Here is a 21,983-nt window from a genome sequence, read left to right as displayed (position 1 = left end):
AGTCCATGGCAGGGTATGGTTCCAAGCAGCTTCCCACCTTAGGCCTGGAGTCTCCTACGGGTGGTCTAAGACCCAATTTTGGTGAGTAGGAGTGACTGAGCTATCCCTGTAATGGCTCTAGGCTTGGTAGCTGGGGTAACTGGGTTATCTTGGGTTGAGGCACAGGCTTTTCCAGCCCCAGCTCTATCTGGTAAAGACCTGTCCCCTTGGGGGTGTAAGGGAACAGCTCTCAAATGTGTGACTGTGAGCACCTGCCTGTAGGCTGCTGGCTCTCGGCTTCTCCCTTTCTGAGCCTTAGATGAGTTTTTTCCTTAGACTTTGCATCCCAGTCCACTACAGAATCGGTGGCTGGGCCCTAGTGCAAGACTGGCCCCTCCAAGGGAGCCCAGAGCTTTGTTAGGGAAATTGGGGGGTAGGGGGACCACAATGAAGCCTATTGTCTCCTGTCCCCTTTTATAGGAAACAAAAGGCTCCCAGTCTCTGGGGAGCCCTAGCCCATGCCCATCCCCTGCCCAACCCCCAATGCCTAGCACACAGGGAGGAGCAAGGGCCACTGGAGACAGGAGGTTTTATTGATACTGATGGGGGTAGGAAAGGCCCCCAGGAGCCTGGGGAAGGGGGGGCTGAATCAGTCAGCAGATGCATAAGGCCTGGGCACATGGGGGTAGGTTAGGGCACATTCATCTCAGGATTCTGTGGCTCCTTCTTTGGGGAAGGGAGAGAGCATCTTGAGGGGGAAGCAATTCAAAGAGCAGCAAGGGAGAGGTTAGGGACATCTGAGAGCTCCTAACCTGAGAGAAGGCACCACAATAGGCAGCAACATCTGTGTGGGAAGCTGGATCAACTGGTCAGTAGGGGTGATGGGGGAGGGGCACTTGGGTTGGCTTCTTGGGGAGGGGTCCAACCTTGGCCTGGGTGACCTCTCAGGAATACCTGGTGTTCCCAAGCAGAGCGGGGCAGGGCCCGAAGCCCCTTTCCCTGTGGGCCTCATTAAGGAGAACTAGGCATTCAGAGAAAAGGGCATTCAGGGAGCCCCCTGGCAAGGGGTGCCAGAATTAGTCCTTAAGGCACAGCTGGGGGCAGACAAGGCGCCAAGGCACAACTGGTGGGGGGGCAGGGGCAGCCTCCAAGCCGAGTGCCAGGGTCACAAGAGGACACAGGACCGCCCACGCTTGATGGGCGTGGGGTTGAGCACAGCCCGGACAGCCTCAGCGAACACTTCCTTGACGCCGTCCTGCTGCAGGGCCGAGCACTCGAGGTAGCGCACAGCATGGATCTGCTTGGCCAGGGCCTGGCCCTGCTGCGGTGTGATGGGTGCCTGGCCCTGCTCCTTAAGGCGCCGTAGGGTGTCAGGCTGGGCTCTCAGGTCCTTCTTGGTGCCCACCAGGAGGATGGGCACGTCGGGGCAGTGGTGGCACACCTCCGGATGCCACTTGTGCCGCACATTCTCGTAGGAGGGCGGACTGGCAATGGAGAAGCAGATGACAAAGACGTTGGTCTGAGGGTAGGAGAGTGTGCGCAGTCGGTCGTACTCCTCCTGGCCCGCTGTGTCCCACAGGTTCAGGTTCACGGTGCGCCCATCCACTGCGCTCTGGGCGCTGTAATTGTCGAACACTGTGGGGATGTACTCCTTGGGGAAGGCATTGGTTGTGTAGCAGATGAGCAGGCACGTCTTGCCCACAGCCCCATCGCCCACTACCACACACTTGATGCTCTGCATCGTGGGTGCAGCTGCGACAGTGGAGGCAAATGCCTCCTTCCCCTTCTGGGCCCCTCCGGATGCAGTGACCTGTGGACAGATTGAAGAGACACGCGTGGTTAGGGAGGCCTCTACCGGCTGGGGAGAAAGAATGGGAACACACGGGGGGAAACCAGCTCCTGTTCTCTTAACCTGACACCATCCTGCAATCCCATGAAGACAGATCTCCGAGAGAGCGAGAAACACAATGAGAGAGAGGCCCTGAGACCAAGCCAAGATGCTCAGGTGTAGGGAGGATGGCAGTATCACGTGTAATATGTTATGTGAGGCAAATAAGTGCTGGTACCAGACTGAATAAGGTCAAATCCTCGTTCTTCTATTTCCTACCCAGGTGACCCTGGACAAATTACTTAACCTCTGTACGCCTCAGTATTCTTATCTGTAATAGGGTAAAATGCTCCCTACCTTACTGGGCTGTTGTAAGGATTATGGAAATTAACACATCCAAGGCATTTAGAACAGTACCTTGGGTCATAATAAGTATTTGATAAGTATTAGCTACTTTTTTCCCCCCTCCAGGCAGTATAGACACAAAAAGTGAGGTACGTAAGTAGGGGATCTACCAGATCCTCTACCAAACAGGGACCCCTCCCACTGAGTAGACTGGAGAGGGGTTCTAGCACATAGCAGCTGTCCCAGGTCGCTCTGAGATGTAGCCATGGTAGGGCTTCTACCAACTCAGGGCCCACCCTGCCCAGTGCACTAATGTTTTAACTCCAAACCTGACCTCTTGGCTATTAAGTACAAACGAAAAGGCACAAAGAGAAACCTGCTAAGTAAGGAGCAAAATTCTCTAGACAGCTGCCCTATCTCAATCCAGGGTGCTTGAGGGATGGGGAGAAGGCGGGAGAGCTGACCCCATAACTCCTGTAAGCACAGTAAACCTTCTCTCGCAACTCAGTGCAGGAGAATACTGAAGATTGAGCCAGGGCTGGGATTTGGTCTGGAGTCTGGTATACAATGATGAAAGAGGCAAAGGCTATGGCTCCCAGACATCAGCATCTTCTCTCAAAGCCCTTGGTGGGGTAGGGTAGATCCTCCAAGCCCAGCCAAGAGGGATGGGCGGAAGAGGAAAACAAACATTTGATTTGCCCCTTCATGTTCCATCCTTTTCCTGAGATCATGGCATGTGCCTCTGAAAAATTTCAGAAGCTTCCAGACTCTTGGATAGAGAACATAGTGCCATTAAAGCACCATCACTGAGAATCCATGCCGAAGTCAGACTGGCCAGGGATTCTAATCCTAGTTCCACCAACCAGTTATGTTTGATCTTGGGCAACATGTTTAAGTTTCCTGAGTCTCAAGTTTCTCATCTGTAAAATGGGAATAATCTTGCCTATTGTGTTAGAATTGCCAAGAGTATGAAATGAGCAAACATGAAGAAAGTGTTTGGCATGAGGTGTGGCACACAGGAAGTGCCAAATAAACAGGCTGCTGTAATTATTAGTGGGGTAAGTATAAGAGAAGTCCCAGCTCCAGCCATCACCCTGATCCCCTCTGCAGTGCACAGGGCTTTGGGGTGAGGAACTGCTCTTCTGAGTTCTGGAACAGAGCAGAGCTTCCGGAAACCCTGTGATTATTTATACTGCTGTGGCAAGATTCCTCCTCTCCTTGGCTACTTCCTCTCAGCCATGGTTGGGGGGGGGACTTTTTCTGGCCAGTATGTGACTTCCTTTCCCTCTCTCCCACAACCAGGTCCCTACTCCCTGGGAGGAGACAGCCCTGTTTTAGACACATGGGATCTCTAAGCATCCCTTGTTCCACCCAAGCACCATCACTGCTGGCCCATTTTCCCCATTTCACTTTATACAAACTATACCCTCGTCTGAGAACCCCATTACCCTCCCCCAGTTGGACCTCTCAATCATTGGTTCAGAAGCCTCAAAAATCAAATGGAGGGAGGGGTAAGGAATCCCCCATTGGAAACAGAAACAGAATCCTGGGGGTATGGGATCTGCACAGGACCCAGGGATGGCCCCAGTTCCCTCCCAGGTCCCCACTTCCCCTGGGGCCAGCTTGGAGGGAAATGGTTTCACTCTTAAGGTTGCCTCTCTGGGCATTAAAAATATTTCCATCTTATTTGCATGAATAAGTATATGTTCAATCTCAGGAAAGAAGATAGAGAAAGAACGTTGGGAACAGGTCCGGGAAGGAAATAAGGGTCCCCTAGGGCAGCGGAGGGAACCTCAGACTGTAAGTCAAGAGACCTAACCTAAGTCTTAGCCCCAGCTCTGCTCTGCTGCTGATTCACTGCAACCAAGCATGAGGCACTTACCCTCTCTGGGCCTCAGTTTCCCAATCCATGAAATGGGGAGAAAAATGCCTGTGACAAGGGCACTAGGTAGATGAGACATCAAGAGCCCTGGGAGCAGGGGATAGGATGATGGGGGCAGCAAAGGCCCCCAGGTGGGGGTAGGAGGGCTGAGTCAGGACATGCATCAGGCCTGGGCACACTGGGGCAAGTTGGAGCACATTCATTCTCAGGATTCTGTGACTCCTTCCCTGGGAAAGGAGCAACCAGTTTTTTGGGGGTGGGGGAAAAGAGCCATTGCTTGTGTCCACAGGATTATCTGGGAGACACCGGCAATCTGAGAGGACTCCTGGGCTTGTAAATCTTCAGTTCCACACAGAGCAGGGGAGTGGGTATGGCAGTGTGACTGGGAACTCTTTCCCCTGCAAGCCCAACACTGGGCTGGCCCTGGCAGGAAGGCGAAGAGGGAACTCTCTGGCCGGCAGTCACCAGGCCCAAGAGAATGGAAGTATAGCAGGCTCCAGGCAGCTCTCTAGGGAGGGGTTATCAACCAGCAATCAGTAAATCAGCCCTCAAAGAAGCTGGGAGGGACGGGGTAGCTTCCGGGCTGGCAAGGGAACAGGGACTGACACCGGAAAAGGATCATGAGTGAGGTAGTGTCCAGAAACAGGGCAAAGCAGAAGCGGTGTAGCTAGAGCCAGGCGCACGAGATACCTGAATCTGACCTCTGGGGCTCACCTGCTGACTCTGCCCCTTGATCAAAAATCCTCCCAACGTACAACCTTTCCTAGGTCACGTGATGTTGTTACTTGATCCTTATGACTACCTACTGGTAATATTCCTAATTTACTGATTAGCAAACAAGCTCAGGGCAGTTAAAGTAACCCAACATCACAGAGCTCGTTAGCTTGGAAGTCAGGACATAAACCCCAGTTTTGTGATCCAAAATCCCATGTTTTCCTCAAGGTGTCACACAGCCTCCAAGTCCCCCCTGACCAGCTGTCTTAGAGACCATAAGCAAGTAAGTCACTTCCCTCCCTGGAGCCTCAGTTTCTTCATCTGTACAAAAGGAATGAGAACACTTGCCCTCCCTGCCTCAAACAGCAGCAGTGAGGATCCCTGATCATGGGAATGAGTGCACTTTGTAAACTGGGAAGTGCTGTACACACAAGAGGTTACAAAAGCAATGCCTTTCATCCCAAGAGGCAGAAAGCACTGAGTATGCAGGTGTCTGAGTGGTGGCATCAGCCCAATTCTCCCCACTCAGGTCTAGCTCAGACTTTTGTCCTCTCTCCCAGGACAACTCTTTTCTCTGAAATCCTATGGCCTGAGCTGGGTCAATTAAGTTCCCACAGCTCATTTAAGGAGGGCACATGCTAGAAGGTGAGGTCTAACCTGTGCCACATAAGGGACACTACCAGCTTGACGTCGCTCCCACAAGGAGCACAACTCATGCGGGGCTAATGTTGTCTGAGTGTGGTTTCTGGAGCCCAGCTTGCACCCTGTGGGACCTGGTCTTGGGGTGTGGCCCAGGCAGGCCCAGAATGGGGGAGGGAAAGGAAGCAGCAGATTGCCTGACTGCCAGATCTTGGTGTCCGTTAAAGCAGGGGAAGTGTCCCAACTGGGAGTGGGGGAGGGGAAGAATGGGCTGTAAGAAATGGGGGAGTGTGGGGGTAATGGGAACTTGCTGCAGCCTTCTAACCTGCCTCCCTGGCACGGGGCTCCCCTTCTACAGCCCTACCTGAAACTCATTCGAACTAGAATCTGTCTGTGGGCATTCTGTTCCTGAGCTCTGGCCACACCACCCTGATCCTCTACATGCAGCCTCCACATACTCTTCCCTAAAACACATCAAGCAGCAATATTTCCTGTCCCTATGGGAATCCAGCATTTCTTCCCCATTTCCATCCTCCAACCCGTCCTCACTCCTGTGTGTACCTCTAACCTTGGTCCTCCAGAGCCAGGCACTCTTGCCACTTCCTCCAGGAAAGTTTTTGTAAATCACCCAAATCCAAATGACTTATCCCATCCCAGGTCTGGTCCCAGTTTCTCTCACAGGTATATTCTAACTTGCATCACATGGAGGCTGATCTGAATCTTATCTCTTGTCACTAGACTGGGAGGGTCTAAAGGGCAAGGTCCTCGCAGATCTATCTCCTTAGGCTGAGCACAGCACACGGTGGCTGTCAGTAAATAACTGAATGAACTCAATCCATCCCTCCTGTCTTTGCACATGGGAGTTCCTCTTCCTAGAATTCTGTTTCCTCGCCTCAGAGCCTCCCAGTCCTGCAGGGTCCAGTTCTGTTCCCCCGCTTCTCTAGGACACCAAAGCAACCCCCTCTCCTGCCCTACCTTCCCCAGCACTGTCTGAACTATTTATTCACTGCACTGAACTGGATGCCTCATGAGGAGGGAAGTCTGTCCCGCTTACTTCCAGAAGCCCAGCAGAGGGCTGGGCAAAAGCTGCAGACTGACACACATCTTCTCACCCATTAATCCAGACTTTGATTCTGGGAACAAGGAAGAGCCTCCATGCCCAGGAGACATAAGACCAGGGTAACCAACTTCCTCCTTCCTCTGTGGAGTACAGTTTAGAATACTGAACACACAGGCTAGATCGCCCTGTCCTCAGATGGACGGCTGAGAGGAGGGGATGCAGGCACAGCTGGCCCAGAGGTGATGAGAAAGAGGGGTAGGAAAAGTCATCCTGATAAGGCTAAGAACTGGGAACATCAGAAGACCGTTGGTCAAGGACGAGGGGAGGGTCAGGGTTTGTATTGGAAATGGCTTCAGAAGCTCTGCAAGTCTGTTTGTTTTGAAGGAGAGGTGGAGGGGTGATATGAAAAGGCTCAAAGGGGCTGCATCTGGCTGCAGCTGGGCTAGGAGGAGGAAGCTGGGGGAGACATGAGGTCAGTGTGGGGCTGGGACCAGGCCATGGGCTGAGTCTCTCTCATTCTTCCCCTTGTCCCCATCAGCAGGGACAGAACCCAAGACAGCCTAGTTCCCAGCCTTAAAAAAAAAGAACGTATGCTGAAGAACTCTCCACTTCTTGCTATTCTCCACCCTTCACCCCCTGCAGAGGATCCTGCACTGCAGCAGGTAGGGAAAGAGGCAAAGAGAGTTGACTCCACCTGCTAGGGGCTGGAAGGATGACAGGTGTAGCTGGGAAGGCACTGGGGGGGGGGGGGGCTGGGACCCTTTCACTAAAGTCCCAGTCCCTTCCTTCTCTCACCATCCCAGGACCTTGGGTGCTCCACAAGGGGTGAGCCCCAGGGCCAGGGCAGCTCTGGCTGGGGTAGCTAAGGAGGCTGCCCCTCCCCCCACCAGGCAGCACAGAGGAAGGCTCCAACACTTGCTTCCTCCTCCCTTCCTCCTCCCCGCCTAGCAGCAGCTCAGCAGTCCCCGGGCCCCATGAAAGGCCTGTGAAGTGGCACTTCCTTTGCCTTTGCTCATTTCACACGATGCTGTACAGAAATGCCACCCTCCCAATCCTGCCTCCCCCACCTGAAAATACCCCCAGAGAGACCCAGCCCCGCCCCAGCTCTGAGGGGGTTTCCACAGGGAAAAACACATCAGGGAGGAAACTCCGGCACCAATTTTCCACTGTCAGTGGGGCAGAGCTGGAACGGGGCAGAGGGTACTCCCCCGTATTGCTGCCCCCCCCAAGGGATAATCCCCAGTACTCTGCCCAATTCTCTGCTCTCAACCTGTAAGAATCCTTGTGCTTTGGGGGAAAGGAGCCACTGGTCCCAACCCTGGACAGATACGCAGAGGCTACTGAGGCCTGTCAGATCAAGGCTGATGTGAGACAGCAGGGCCCAGAGTGGGGGGTACCGCTATAAGGAGCTTCTTAGGGGAAGGAGAGTTAGAGCTCTCAGTATTCTCTATGTTCACTGAGGGTATTAACGGGCAACTCCCTAATGTTGGAACTGAATGACAAGAGGCAAAGTTGACCAAGGTTATACAGATTCGGGAGCAAAGCCAGGACAAGGACCTGGGGCTCCTAACCTCCAGCCTGATGTCACTTCCACAAAGGAAAAGGTGAAGACTGTTACTCTGGCCTGGGAATGGGCCCATGTTTCTGGCCTCATTTAGGATGACCCAACAATGGTTTTATTCCTTCAGGAAATGGGCCAAAGGGATCAGGTTGATGCCTGAACCCTTTTTGCTTCCAAGTTCCCTGGCTCTCACGTCTAGCCAACACTAGGCTATCCATGATCTAGAACTGACATTACTGGGCAGACAGCCACTCTCGCCTGCCCCAACTGATGAGCTCCTCCTGTAAGCTCTAGCTCCTGGGGAGATGTCCTCCGCCCATGACATGAGGACAAAAGAGGAAGCTAGACCCTAGACAGGAAAACCAATCTGTTCTGGGCCCAGGCTTTGTCTTTGGTTTCCCTCCTCACAGACCCCTATAAGCCTCACCACTAATGGGTCTACACTGTATATGGAGGGAGAGGTCTTCATTCTGGGCCCAGGCCCTTCTTCCCAGCTGTCTCATTACAGCGACAACTTCTCGTATCTTCCTGCTATGACCTCCTAAATGCTCACATCAGCCACCTCATCCGACCTAACACATTTGGCCAGAAACAACTCTCCATATCCTAGATTCCCAACCAGGATCTGTGACAATCTCACATCAGCCATTTCTTCATAAAATAAGTACTAGTTTAGCAGGTAGGGAGTCAGAACTCCTGGATGGTTTTTTAATGAGCCAGGATACTGAAAAAGCACCTTGCATGCACACCCTTCTCTGAGCTGGAATTTTTTGCAGGTTCCAGAATTTCCTCCTGGAGTGGAACCCCCTATACCTCCCAGAATGACAGTAGGAGATACGGGTGGGTGGAAGAAGGGACAATTCATGGGAGAGGAACAACTGTGACACGGGGGAAGGATAGAATGAGGAACCGGATTAGCTCTTAAATCTAGTTGTGCTTGGGAATCCCAAAAAAGTTCCCCTCCGCTTCTCTTTTTTTTTCCTAATGGAGAGAAATGACTACAGTAGCCTTGAGGAGGTGGAGAGGCAGGATCTCTCAGCGTGCTTCCCAAAAACTTGAGGAAGGAGCTTTAGAATGGGGACAGGAGCTTATAAAGCCAGGCCAGGTTGAAGTTAAACTCAAGAAGAGAAATTCCTGAAACAGAGGGAGTTAGGCTCCTGGATGAGAGGGGGAATATTAATGATGCCTGAAGGCAGAGGGGTCCGCAGGGGGCTTCCTGATGCAGCCCAGGGCACATGGGTTCCCAGCCTGGGCAGGTCCTGTAGGGAAGCAGGGAAGAGGGAGCAGCCACCTTTGCCTCACACCCCTCTTCTTTTCCTGAACTGGAACTGAACAGTTAAGACCTAAGTTAGACCAGCAATACAGTCTTCCCTCCAGAATCTTGCCTTTGCCCTCTCCCTTTCCTTCCACCACACCTAGCTGACCTCGTCCCATTCTCCCTAACAGGTGGTGTTGGAACCAGTAAGCACTGGAGTCAGGGGCCTTCAGGCTCTCCCCCAGCCTCCAGACCTGGCCCCTTGGTTAAGCATCCAACAGTTTGGGTGATTTTGATTTCCCATGGCCTCTCTCACCAGTTTTATTCCTGTGTCGCTCTACCCTGACTGCTACAGACTGCTTCCTCCTGCCTAACCACAACCTCACCCACGGCAGGCTCCCTTCATTTGGCTGGCTTCCCCTGCTCTGGGCCCTCTCAAGGCTGAGGGCCGTTATTTTGTCTCCAAGAGATAAAGATATAGACATGTGGACATACCATGCAAATACACATAGGGAAAGGTTTTCCAGCCCTTTGATCATCTCTGTCACTGGGAGGTTGTAGCCTGTCTCTCTGAGGTAGGGAGATCTGGAAAAGGCTCTCAAACTCACCAAAGATCTGGACCCCAAAGCTGGAGATAAATGGCTGAAAGGGAAGGAGACAGAGAAAGAGATCGAGAGGAGCGAGGGAAGGTGGAAGAAGCAAAAGAGTGGATATGTGTTTGGGAGCGAGAAGCCAGGCCCGGGGCGGGGGGGGGGGGGGGGGCTGCAGGAAACAGAGGTGGACGGAGGGGCAGGGCAGGTGACAGGACAGGGCCTAGGCATGACAGTGTTTAGGTTAAAGACGAAGAGGGTGATGGAGAGTCTGTGAATAGGGTCTGAAGAAGGAATGCAGGAAGAGAAATGAGAATGTATAGAATTCAGGGACTAACGATGGGGCAGGGAGCGGGGGAAGAGGAGATGCTCCCAATCATTTCCCAAGGCCAGAGCCCCTGCTGCCTCCCAGAAGCTCTATTCTCTCTATCTCCTCACAATAGTCCTGCTCTCAGTGATGCCCTCTTGTCAGGGACCACCAGTATCTCTGAATGCGAGTCATTCCATCTCTAGTCACCGGACAAGACCAGGTCCTCTCCTTCCTCAGTTTACCCCCAAAAGAGCAAGGCCAGGCTCCGGTCAACTAGGCACAGAGATGTTTGCTAACTAAATACCTGTTGCTTCATTCCAGGGATGAAGAGGTTGGGCGTCAGAAAAACAGGCATACAGAGAGCGGGATTGGGGCTGGCGGGGCTCCCCCCTCCCTGCCCTCCTCTGAGTGCACAGGACCTTGGACTGCAGCCTGCGAATGTGGGTCCGGATTGGCACCGATCTTCCAGGGAGGGAGCTCTTTTTCTGCAGTCTAGGGCTTCCCAGGCCACAAACACCGTCCCCTTCCAACCTCCCAAATGTCACAACTGCCGGAGCGGAGGGAGAGCGCCTTCTCCAGCCCAGAGGGCCCCCTTCCTTCACACACTTCGGAACCCCCCCAACTTCTGAGGTCACCCCACCCCTGAGTCCCATCTCCCCGCTCTGAGCTCTTCCACTTCGGAGACTTTTCTCTCGGAGCGGGAGACCCTCCCACCTCAGCGGTCCCTCGTGGCTCCCTCCCTCGATACAGAAACCCACCCTCCCAGAACTGCCGCCGGCTCGCAGTGGCCGGCTCCCCGCCCCGCCCGCCCGGCCGCGCCCGCCCAACTCGCCCTGAGCCGAGAAGCTCCCGCCCGCGGCCTCCCGCAAGCAAACTTCCCCGGCCCGCGCCAGCGCGCAGTCCCCGCCGGCCCGGCTCCCCTCCCCCGGACCCCCAGTCCGCCGGCCCGCGCCGGGCCTCACCTGGTGCCCTCCCCGCCGCGGGGGAGCTGGGGGCGGCGGCAGCGGCTCGGGGCTCGAGAAGGAAGTGAGAGCGGGAGGCCGGAGGAAGTGGGGGGGGCGGGCCGATCGGGGCGGGGCGCGGGGGCGGGCCGGGGCGGGGCCCGACCAGGAAGTGCGAGGGGCCTGAGCCCCCCGCCCGGGTCTCCACTCCCCACCCCTCCCGCCTGCCCAGCCCCGGGTCGGGGCTTGGGCTCCCCCACCCCAGCCCTCTGCCTCGGAGGCCTTTAAGTCAGGCCTCCTAGGGTCAGTTCTCCTCGTCTTCTTGCCACCCCAACCCCAGTAGAGGGTTTTGCCCCCTCCCCGTATCTCGCCCCCACCAACCCCCGCGGGAAGATGCTGAGAACAGGCGTCTCAAGGCTGGGTGCCTCAGTCAAGCCCAGGGATCGAGCGCTGGCCAAGGCTGGGGCTTGGCCAGAGTGGGTCCGGCTGGGGCAGTCCCCACCCCTGCCCCGAGCCCCAGGGGAGTGCGGAGTGGTGGTGATTCAGCAGTGGGAAGGCCCCAGACCCCTGGGGAGGGTGCGGAGACTGGGGGAAGAGGAGCTGGCGTCAGCACCCGGGGAAAGACAAGATCAGCAGAGGCGCCGGCGGAGCCGCGGGCCCCAAAAACAGGATGTCGTGTCGTCGTTCCGCAACAGGCTGCTTGGTGCGCCTGGGCTCTGGGGAGGGGGCGGGGCTGGCGCAGGACGTATGCCTCCCCTCGCCCGCTCTCCTCGGCGGGGCGCGCAACTGCTTAGAGCTGCAGGGCCGCACCCAGGCCCGAGATCCTGCCGGCGCCCTGGGGACCAATGGGTGGGCGGGCTCGTGGGCGCCCTCTGGTGCTTCTGCACCCAGGTCTTGCGCGTGGAGCTCTGACTCCGGAATGGATATCCTTCCTTCCTTCAACACAAACTTTCTGAGCGCCTACCACGTGCACAGCTCCGTGCTGGGTGCTGTGGAGAAAAACTGAGAGGCGTTTAAGACAAGCTCCCTGTCTCCAAGAGGCTTTCCAGATGAAGAGAAAGAACAACTCCGAGAATAAATAGCTTAACCTGTCAGCGCCTCAGTTCTATCTTTGGTAAAATAGGATAACCTCTCCATCCTATAGTTGTGGAGATAACATGAGAATGGATGTAAAGGGCGTTCTGTCAATGCCTGGTTCAAAGTAAACATTCAACAAATGCCTTTAGAGAACAATCATGCTAGTGGCGCCTGGGTGGCTCAGTTGGTTAAGCGACTGCCTTCAGCTCAGGTCATGATCCCAGGGTCCTGGGATCGAGCCCCGCATCGGGCTCCCCGTTCCGCGGGAAGCCTGCTTCTTCCTCTCCCACTCCCACTGCTTGTGTTCCCTCGCTGTCTCTCTCTCTGTTAGTTAAATAAACAAATAAAATCTTTAAAAAAAAATAAAGAACAATCATGCTATAAGAATAAGTTTCCTAAACACAACATGCCTGCCCACACCTTTGGGTCTATCGCGGATTCTATTCCCTCTGCCTTGCCTTCTTTCCTGTATTGATTGCCAGGCGAAATCCACTTTGACTTTCACAATTTGGCCCTAATAGATACGCCCTCCCTGGCTGCCATCATCCCTCCTCCTACAACACAGGTGCACATACACCCCAGCTCTTGCCATGTGGTTGATAGTCTCTCCCAGTGCAAATAATGTAAGCCACATATGTAACTTAAAATCTTCTAGTGATGACACTTTTTAAAAAGTAAAAAGAAGGGGCGCCTGGGTGGCTCAGTCGTTAAGCGTCTGCCTTTGGCTCAGGTCATGATCCCAGGGTTTTGAAATGGAGCCCCACATCCGGCTCCCTGCTCGGCGGGAAGCCTGCTTCTCCCTCTCCCACTGCCCCTGCTTGTATTCCTGCTTTTGCTATCTCTCTCTCTCTGTCAAATAAATAAATAAAAAATCTTAAAAAAAAAAAAAGGAAAAAGAGGGGAGCCTGGGTGGCTCAGTCGGTTAGGCGACTGCCTTCGGCTCAGGTCATGATCCCAGGGTCCTGGGATCGAGCCCCACATCGGGCTCCCTGCTCGGCGGGAAGCCTGCTTCTCCCTCTCCCACTCCCCCTGCTTGTGTTCCCTCTCTCCCTGTCTCTCTCTCTCTGTCAATTAAATAAATAAAATCTTTTAAAAAAAAGGAGAAAGAAACAGGTAAAATTAATTTTAATGATATGTTTTACTTAGCCCAATATATCAAAAATATTATCATTCAACCTATAACCAATATAAAAATTATTGACTCTCCAAAGAATAGGATATTTCACATTCTTTTTTTTTTTTTTTGTACTAAGGCTTTGAAATCTGGTACGTGTTTTACACTCACAGAACATCTGAATTTTGGCTAGACATATTTCATATGTGCTCAACAGGACATACAGCTGGGGGGTAAGGTATAGGATAACGAAGGAAAGCCTCTGTCAGATTCAGACTGGTAGATGACTGAGTAGGTGAATTCATTCTCTATGAGCCTTCTGGGAAAGCTTGTTCTGATCCTCCTAGGTGGAGTTTGGGTCTGTCTCCTCCCTCCCCGTAGCACTTGGGATAGACTCCTCTGTGTGGAGAAGAGGAGAGCGGGAAAGACAAAAGGGAAATCTGATTCCCCTCTATACCTTACTGGGAGCACATGGCTGGCGCTTGGTGTTTGCTCTTTAAGAAAGGATTGTGAGTTTCCATAAAAGACAGCATTCAGTGGAGGACTACATACTAAAGCAGCTTCTATGAAGCCACTAAAAATTATGTCCCAGAACAAAGGTTTTTGAGCTGAGTTCCTAGAGTTCCCTTCCCAGGACTTGAAAGTGGGAAAATAGTGGGGCTCTGGCCTCCCTTCCCTTCAACCAGAGTTGGTTTACTTTTATCTGATTTATATACTAGTGTTCTGGATGAAGCGTTTTTTGTTTTTTTTTTTTTTTAAGATTTATTTATTTATTTGAGAGAGAGAGAGAGAGCGCGAGAGGGAGCACGAGGGGGAGGGACAGAGGGAGAGAGACAGACAATCCCAAGCAAACTCTGCGCAGAGCACAGAGCCTGAGAGCATGACTCTAGCCAAGAGTCGGGGCCTCAACTGACTGTGCCCCCCAGGTGCCCCAAGAGCTTATTTTTTAAAAGTTTCCTGTGGGGCGCCTGGGTGGCTCAGTTGGTTAAGCGACTGCCTTCGGCTCAGGTCATGATCCTGGAGTCCCGGGATCGAGTCCCATGTCGGGCTCCCTGCTCAGCAGGGAGTCTACTTCTCCCTCTGACCTTCTTCCCTCTCGTGCTCTCTATCTCTCATTCTCTCTCTCAAATAAATAAATAAAATCTAAAAAAAAAAAAGTTTCCTGTAAAAAATATTTGAAAATCAATTTTAGAAGCATAACGGTAAGAAGAGGTTGCACATAACACACAGTAAACCGAAAGGCTGGGTTGGCAGCCTAGGCTTGGACTGAATTTCCAGAGCCCTTGGTCATGGGCATGCCTGGCCCTGGTTCAGCTTGCTTAAGTGGGAGAGCCTGACTTGACCTTGAGGATTTCATGATCTGGTGGGATATGGGGCTGCCGCATATCAAAATACCAAAGGAAGAAGAAAGAGCCCTGCGCTGGGCTTCAGAGGGCCTGAAGTCTAGTGTTGGCTCAGCCAGACTGGCCACTGAGACCATAGGCTAGGCCTCACCCTTCTCTGGGTCTCAGACTCCTCCACTGGAAAACAAGGGGTTAAATCAGATGATACTTTTGAGCTCTGACTTTCTATGATATACTCTTTAGAATAATAATTAAGTGATTAAGGCTTATGCATGTAACTTATTGCTCATAGTTCTTTAATACCATTTAGGTCATCTTGCTTTGTGTTCTAGTTAATTGTATCTGTGCCTAATGTCTGTCTCTCCCACTGACTATAAGTCCTTTGAGGCTGTGTCTGATTCATCTTTGTGTTCACCCACTGGGCCTGGCACAGGCAGGCCTGAGCACCCATTTGTCTTCAGTATATATCTGTGGAATAAAATTGCAGTAATAAAGCACTGACCTGGGTAGAACCATTAGAGGCCAGATGACTTAGAGACACTTTTAGGGCACAGATATAGGATGGGCCATTATAAGGCCACAGGAGTGGGAGACAGGTAATGGGGTGGGAGTGTCTGCAAAGGTTTCTTGGAGGAGGAAGATGCTTAGCTGAAGAGTATAAAAGAGGACACAGACCCCATAGGGCTGTTTCTTCTTCCTCCTCTCTCCCTTGCTTTCCCTGAATAGGTGAGCTCTTGGTAGGTCGCCTATGTTTGTGCTCACAAGCAGCTGAGAAGCAAGGACACGGGCTGGGACATTCAGAAGAGAGACAGTGTATGAAAGTACCCGGTGGGGGATAAAACAGAGAGATCATAGACAGGTTCTGAAGCCAGACAGTCCAGGATTCAAATCCTAGTTGTACCACTTTCGTAGTGGCCTTTGACAAGTCACATGAACTCTCTCATTCATTCCTTGAACTCCTATTTATTGAAAACCTTCTCTGGGCTAGGTATAATGTCACATGTTAATGACGCAGTGGTGAAAACATAGATAAGTCCCTATTCTGATGTAACTAGCAAGGGAGATAGATCATAAAGACGTGCTTATGTGCTCTAAGAGCATAGAACAGAGTCATTTACTTCCATTTTTAAATGACAATGCTACGTGCTTTGTGGAATTGTGAGGATTAAGTGAGAGAATGCAAATAGAATGCCTAGCAGATTGCCCAGGGTACAACAAACATTAATTTCTCTCTATGTCCATGACTTGGTTCCCCTAAAAGAGCAGGGCGGAGACAGAAAGGAGGAGGAAAAAAGCCTTGAAATGATTTCACCTCTGCCCTGGTGTCTTCCAAACAGGTCTTCCCAGCCTAGTCTGTATGAGCTCCATCTCCTATAGCTCACCAGTGGCTCACAAGGGTCTTCTGCTCAGTCTCAGCCTCAACCTCTTCAGACTAACCCTAAATCTGAGTTTTCCTTTGTCTCTGATGGGGCTCCTCTTGATTCCCTGGTGTTCTCTCTCTCAGCTTGCCTTAGGAGAAGTAGGAGTCTCCCCTTTGTTACTGTTCTTCATTGCTACCCCCAAAGACAAGCCTGATGTCCCATTTCATGACATGGGAAGATGATGAGCAAAACAGGAGATAGCAAAAAGAACAAACAGGGGAAGTGACAAATGAAACAGAGTTCTGGAGTTGCATCCTCTGATCCATCGTTCCTGATGGATGGTAGAAAGGAACTAGATGGGGGTAGGAAGGGCTAGGGCCTGGCCTTATCTCCTAGGAGGGTCCCTCCTCCCAGGCAGGTGGGATAATAGTTGCCCTTTTTCCCTCCAGGGCACTTTTGCATCTTTGAGGTTTTCCAAACTGGGTGGTACTCACCTCATTTGGCATAATCCCCTCTGGGAATTCCTCCTTCTTCAGCTCTGGTGTGACCCAGAAACAATTCAGTTTCTGTGGTCAGGCCACAGTGTCAAGATGTGAATCTAGGCAATCTAATTCCAGAACCCCTCCCCCTCACCCCAGTTGTGTGCCTCTGCACACCCTCTGATTGCTTTAGGCAATTACTTGCTCCTCCTGTTTTCCCTCACCTGACCCTGTACCAATTCCTCTCGAGACATTATCAACAAGTGCTAAGTACTATTCATATAGAAATTTCCCCCCAAAACTGAGCTCTTCAAAGATAGGAACTTGGTTGTTATGAACAGGTGCTCAGTATGTTTAATCAATAAATGAACATTGGTACTAAGATCCTAGACCTGATTTTGGAAGAGGAGGTGATTTTCTTTGTGAAACTAGTATGGGAAGAATTACTAGAAGCCAAAATGTCTTTACTCATTCCTACCCAGCCAGATCCTGGGCGGTTTCTCAGGGATAGCGGTACTTGCCACTTTTGGACACCAGAGGGCGCCACTGAGAACACAAATCCCCATATTCGGGGATTCTAAACTAAACTTTTGTGAGCAAATTTAGGACTCTTTATGGCACTTCTAGTGAAGATACTGTCATTTCCCAAATGAAAGCTATCAGTAACCAGAAACCCTGTGGTGTCGAGGAATGACAGCTAGAGACATGACAGCCAGTTCATAGAGAACACACATCATTCATTCACACACTTTTATTGAGTACCAGGTTTGTACTTGGTCAAGTCCTAGCCTGGGGGAGTATGAAGGTGAATGAAATTCAATCCCTGATGAACCCAGAAGCTAATGGGGAAGCCAGATACTTATGAGATAATCATAATCCAGTTGTATAAGTACTCTAAGGTATAGCAGAAGACTGGAGACACAGGGCAAGTTGGGCAAGTCAGGCAAGGTGGCAAAGGAAGGAAGGGGTGAGTTTTGAGCTGGGTCTTTTTTTTTTTTTTTTGACTAATCACAACTTTTGGTTCATGCTATTGTGTCATCATTGGTCAAGGCATGGATGCTTTTCTTTCACTGGAGCTGAGACTTGCAGGACAGAGAGAAAATTCCAAAGGAGAGAGCTTGGTGTGGTGGCCTCAGCCTTAGTTTCTTTATCTACAATGAGTATAGCCTCTGTCTTACCTAGAAGAGCTCTTGTGAATGAGAGAGTTGTTTGATGTGAAACCTCAGGCAAAGAGTGGAATGGAGGCACGAGAATTGTTAGTCCAATTCGATTTAACCAACATCTGCAGAATATCAGGAGCAAGGCCCTGAGAGCAATTCAAGGGAGATACACCTGGTATACGGTAAAGGCTTGGTGTAAAAGTTTAAAAAAGACAGATGGGAGAAAAAAAAAAAACTCTCTGTTTCCTCTTGAGACTCATAATGTGATGAGGGGTTCTTGCAGAGGCTACACTCACATGAGGACCCAACATAGGGACTGTTGAAGTGAGAGTCACAGCTTCAGATCCAGGAAGATCCATGAGGTCTCAGGATTTTCCTGTGTTGTAGAATATTAAAGCCAAACTGAATTAATAATCTGGTACTTATACACCCTATAGTTGGGGAGACTGAGATCCAGAGGGGAACTTTTTTTTTCCTAAAGATTTTATTTATTTATTTGAGAGAGAGAAAGAGAGTGCATGAGCAAAGGGGAGAGGCAGAGAGAGAGGGAAAAGCAGGCTCCCCTGCTGAGCAGGGAGCCCAGTGGGGGCTCATTCCCAGGTTCCTGGGATCAGGACCTGAGCCTAAGGCAGACACTTAACCGACTGAGCCACCCAGGTGCCCTGGCAACTAGGTTTTCTGATGTTAATCATGATCTTGGAGGCGGAGAGAGGAAACCGAAATGTTCCTCCTGTTATCTAGGCCATGGCTTTCGTTCCCAGATACCGTTTATTTTTATTTTTGTTTTAATTGTGGTAAAATACACAGAACATAAAGTTTATCTTCTTCACCATTTTAAAAAAAGATTTTATTTATTTTGAGAGAGAGGAAGAGAGTGAGCACGAACTGGGAGGAGGGGCAGAGGCAGAGGGACAAGCTGACTCCCGCTGAGCAGGAAACTGACTTGGGGCTCATCCCAGGACCCCGGGATCATGACCTGAGCCAAAGCAGACACTTAACTGACTGAGCCACCCAGGTGCCCCTTCTTCGCCATTTTTAAGTGCATAGTTCAGTCATGTTAGGTACATTCACATTGTTTTGCAACCAATCTTTAAATACTGAACTATATCCTTTAAACAATTCCCTATCCTTGGGCGCCTGGGTGGCTCAGTCGTTAAGCGTCTGCCTTTGGCTCAGGTCGTGATCCCGGTGTCCTGGGATCAAGTCCCACATCGGGCTCCCTGCTTGGTGGGAAGCCTGCTTCTCCCTCTCCCACTACCCCTGCTTGTGTTCCTGCTCTCGCTCTCTCTCTCTGTCAAAAAATAAATAAATAAACAATTCCCTATCCTCTCCTGGCAACCACTATCCTGCTTTCTTTCTCTCTGAATTTCACTACTTTAGGTACCTCATATAGGTAGAATCATATAGTATTTATCTTTTGTGATCAGCTTATTTTACTTAGCATAATGTCCTCAAAGTTCATCCATGTTGTAGCATGTAGAATTTTCTTCCTTTTTAAGGAGGAATAATATTCCACTGTATGTATATACTACATTTTGTTTATTCATTTGTCTTTCCATTCAGATTTTACCTTTTGGCTATTGTGAACAGTGCTGCTATGAACATGGGTGTACAAATATCTTTTTGAGACCCTGTTTTCAATTTTTTTGAGTGTATATCCAGAAGTGGAATTGCTGGATCATATGCTACTTCTTTCTCTTTCTCTTTTTCTTTCTCTCTTTCTCTCTCTCTTTCTCTCTTTCTTTCTTTTTAAAATGAAGGAGGCTCCACACCCAATGTGGGGCTTGAACTCAGGATCCTGAGATCACGAGTTGCATGCTCTACTGACTGAGCCAGCCAGGCACCTCATATGCTAATTCTGTTATTAGTTCCCAGCCACCATTTTAGCCTCACAGGAAACGCAACATGCTTTGACAGGTTCAAGTTTTTGGTGTGAATTGGTAACAGACCCTCACTTCCTGCCTTCAAGACCCAGGCTTTTTGTATCAAATGGGTTATGCACCCATACTCCCTAAAAAATCATGTGGTAGCTAAGAGAAACAATGCAGTCAAGTTTAAAGGAAGTTAAACATGTTTTACTTTCTTTTTTGCTGGGGTATTCTCTTAGACAAATGAGTGAGTAGGCAAGTTGGCTTAGGCAGAAGTGACAAGCTAGCAATCTGAGTGATTAATTTACACTGCAAATGTGTTTATATGGTCCATAGAGGGCTTTTCACATTTATTTATTTATTTATTTATTTATTTTAAGACCTTTTATTTATTTATTTATTTATGGTCAGAGAGAGAGAAAGCACAAGCAGGGGGAGCAGCAGGCAGAGGGAGAAGCAGGCTTCCTGCTGAGCAAGGAGACCAATGTGGGACTCGATCCCAGGACCCTGGGATCATGACATGAGCTGAAGGGAGACAAGTAACTGAGCCACCCAGGTGTCCCAGGGCTTTTTACTTTTAATTAATTGCTAGTACTAAAAAAGGGGATATGTCATGTAAAAGTTCAGCTTTCTAACTTCTCTTAAAGATGATCCAGCAATACTGAGTCCACCTTCCTGCCTTTTCTCCATTGTGCCATAGTCCCCACCACTCCCTATTATTCACCTACTTCTCTCAGTTGTGTTATCTATTTGCTAACTTTGCCATTTGAGCTTAAGGGCCCTGACTCAGAGCATATGTCTAGTAGAACCTAGGTCAGGTGCTCATCTTCTGTTCTGGCCAGTTTCCCAGCACAGAGTTGTTATTCAATAAATATTTTAGTGATCAAATGAATTAACTCATGTCTACCAACTTTTACTGAGCACTTACTTTGTGCAGGGCCTATGGCTGCATCCTCCTTTTTCAAAGATGAATAAGACACTACCCCCTGACATTTGAAAACTCAATCTTATGGGGTGGAGGGAGGTGGACATCTGTTTGGTCTAATTCTGGACTTGAGGCACTGGGCAGAAATGGGAGTTCCTGAGGAGACCTTGAATTGTATCTGGAAGAAGGAGAGAACAGCTACATGGGGAGCTGGAGGTAAAGGGGAGAGTGTTTCAGGCAGAAGCAACAGCAGATACAAAGGTCCGATGGTGAAGGTTCAACGTGTTTGAGGAACTTAAAGAAGGCCAGTGTGCTTGGAGCTTGAGAGTGGGGAAGAGTGGTAGTAGATGAGGTTAGAAGTGTATTTTTACATCAACAGCCTAACCCCTAAGCCAGGCAGCTGTTGGGCAAATCCATGTTCCTGGTCTTCAGAGGGCTCGCTCAGAACAGGTAGCTGGCTTAGCACTGTCAGTCAGAGGAGAGACTGCGCCTAATTCCTTCCCCTGCCTCCGGTGCCAAGGGCAGGGTAGGGCACAGAGCAGGTTTTAGTAAAGATCTGCTGACAGCATGCTCGAGAGAGAACAGGAAATGCAGGCTCTGTTGAAGGAGGCCCACGCGCGGCTCTCTTCATTGGGGCACTCATTCTAAGTCGCCAACACCTCCTCCAAGCGACACTGAGAGCTGGGAGAGTGAGAGGCCGAGAGGAACCAGCCACAGGCCCTACCCACAAAAACCTCAAAGGGGAGGGGATTTGAGGGGCAGGTGGGAAAACGGGCTGTGACAGTTAAAGGAGGGCATCCGACTTCGCTTGAATGAGGCGGGAAGGGAGGTCAGCTGATGGGCAGATGGGGTCCTTTAGCCGAGACTTAAGGGATGTGTAGGGCAATTGTAACTATAGAGTTTTGGACGTTTCATTTTGTTATCTGGCATCATTTCCTCTGAAAACACTCGCAGTCCCGAATGGGTTGCCCCGGGGCGGATCCTCGCTTCACTCCCCAACCCCTCTGCAAAGGGGCAGGGCCTCCCAGGAGCTCGAGTCCTGTCTGCAGCACCCAGATTTGCCCGCCAGGGGCCACTGCGCGCGGGTGACTAAGCGCGCAGGTTCCTAAACTGCAGAGGAGGAAGCTGATCGGCTGCGCGGCGCGGCGGGAGGGCGGAGCCTGAAAGCCGGCCCGAAGTGGGGGGGCTGGGAGCGTGCCCCCGGCCCAACCCGGCCAGGCCGTTGTCGCTTCAGGCATCCCGGGACAGCAGTCGTTGTGCCGGGGGCCTCTGTCCAGCCCGGCTCCAGAGCTGAGGCGAGTGGAGCAGCACCGAGGCCCGGAGATCGGGGCAGGGCAGTTACTGCCGCCGTCGCCGCAGGCCTGGGTTACCTGAGCGACTGCGTGTCCGGGGCGCGCCCGCCCATCTGCCGGCGGTTAGAGCGGGAGAGACTCCCGTGGGGGAAGGGGAGGCCGGGACCCGACCCTTGGTGCGGGAGGGGGAGTCCTGGCAGACACTAGTGCGGACCCGGGCCGGGGAGAGCCCACCGCGGTCTGGGGGGACCCGGCAGCTG

The 21,983-nt window shown here is 51.3% G+C and overlaps 1 protein-coding gene across 1 annotated transcript; it reads right to left on the bottom strand.

Annotated features, from left to right (window-relative positions):
• Positions 1-551: 551 nt before the first annotated feature.
• On the bottom strand, positions 552-11,212 carry RHOG (ras homolog family member G). Its single transcript, XM_028115852.1, has 2 exons — positions 11,126-11,212; positions 552-1,789 (listed from the first exon to the last, which is right to left on the bottom strand). Exon 2 carries the CDS (start codon positions 1,718-1,720, stop codon positions 1,145-1,147), a length of 576 nt encoding a protein of 191 aa, XP_027971653.1. The 5' UTR covers positions 1,721-1,789; positions 11,126-11,212; the 3' UTR covers positions 552-1,144.
• Between the last annotated feature and the right edge of the window lie 10,771 nt (positions 11,213-21,983).

This window comes from Eumetopias jubatus, unplaced genomic scaffold (assembly GCF_037043125.1).
Source record: "Eumetopias jubatus isolate StellerSeaLion01/CBP00866 unplaced genomic scaffold, mEumJub1_p1.0 scaffold_13, whole genome shotgun sequence".
Lineage (NCBI taxonomy): Eukaryota > Metazoa > Chordata > Mammalia > Carnivora > Otariidae > Eumetopias > Eumetopias jubatus.
Note: the sequence above shows the minus strand (reverse complement) of the source record. Positions and strands in the feature narration are given on the sequence as shown.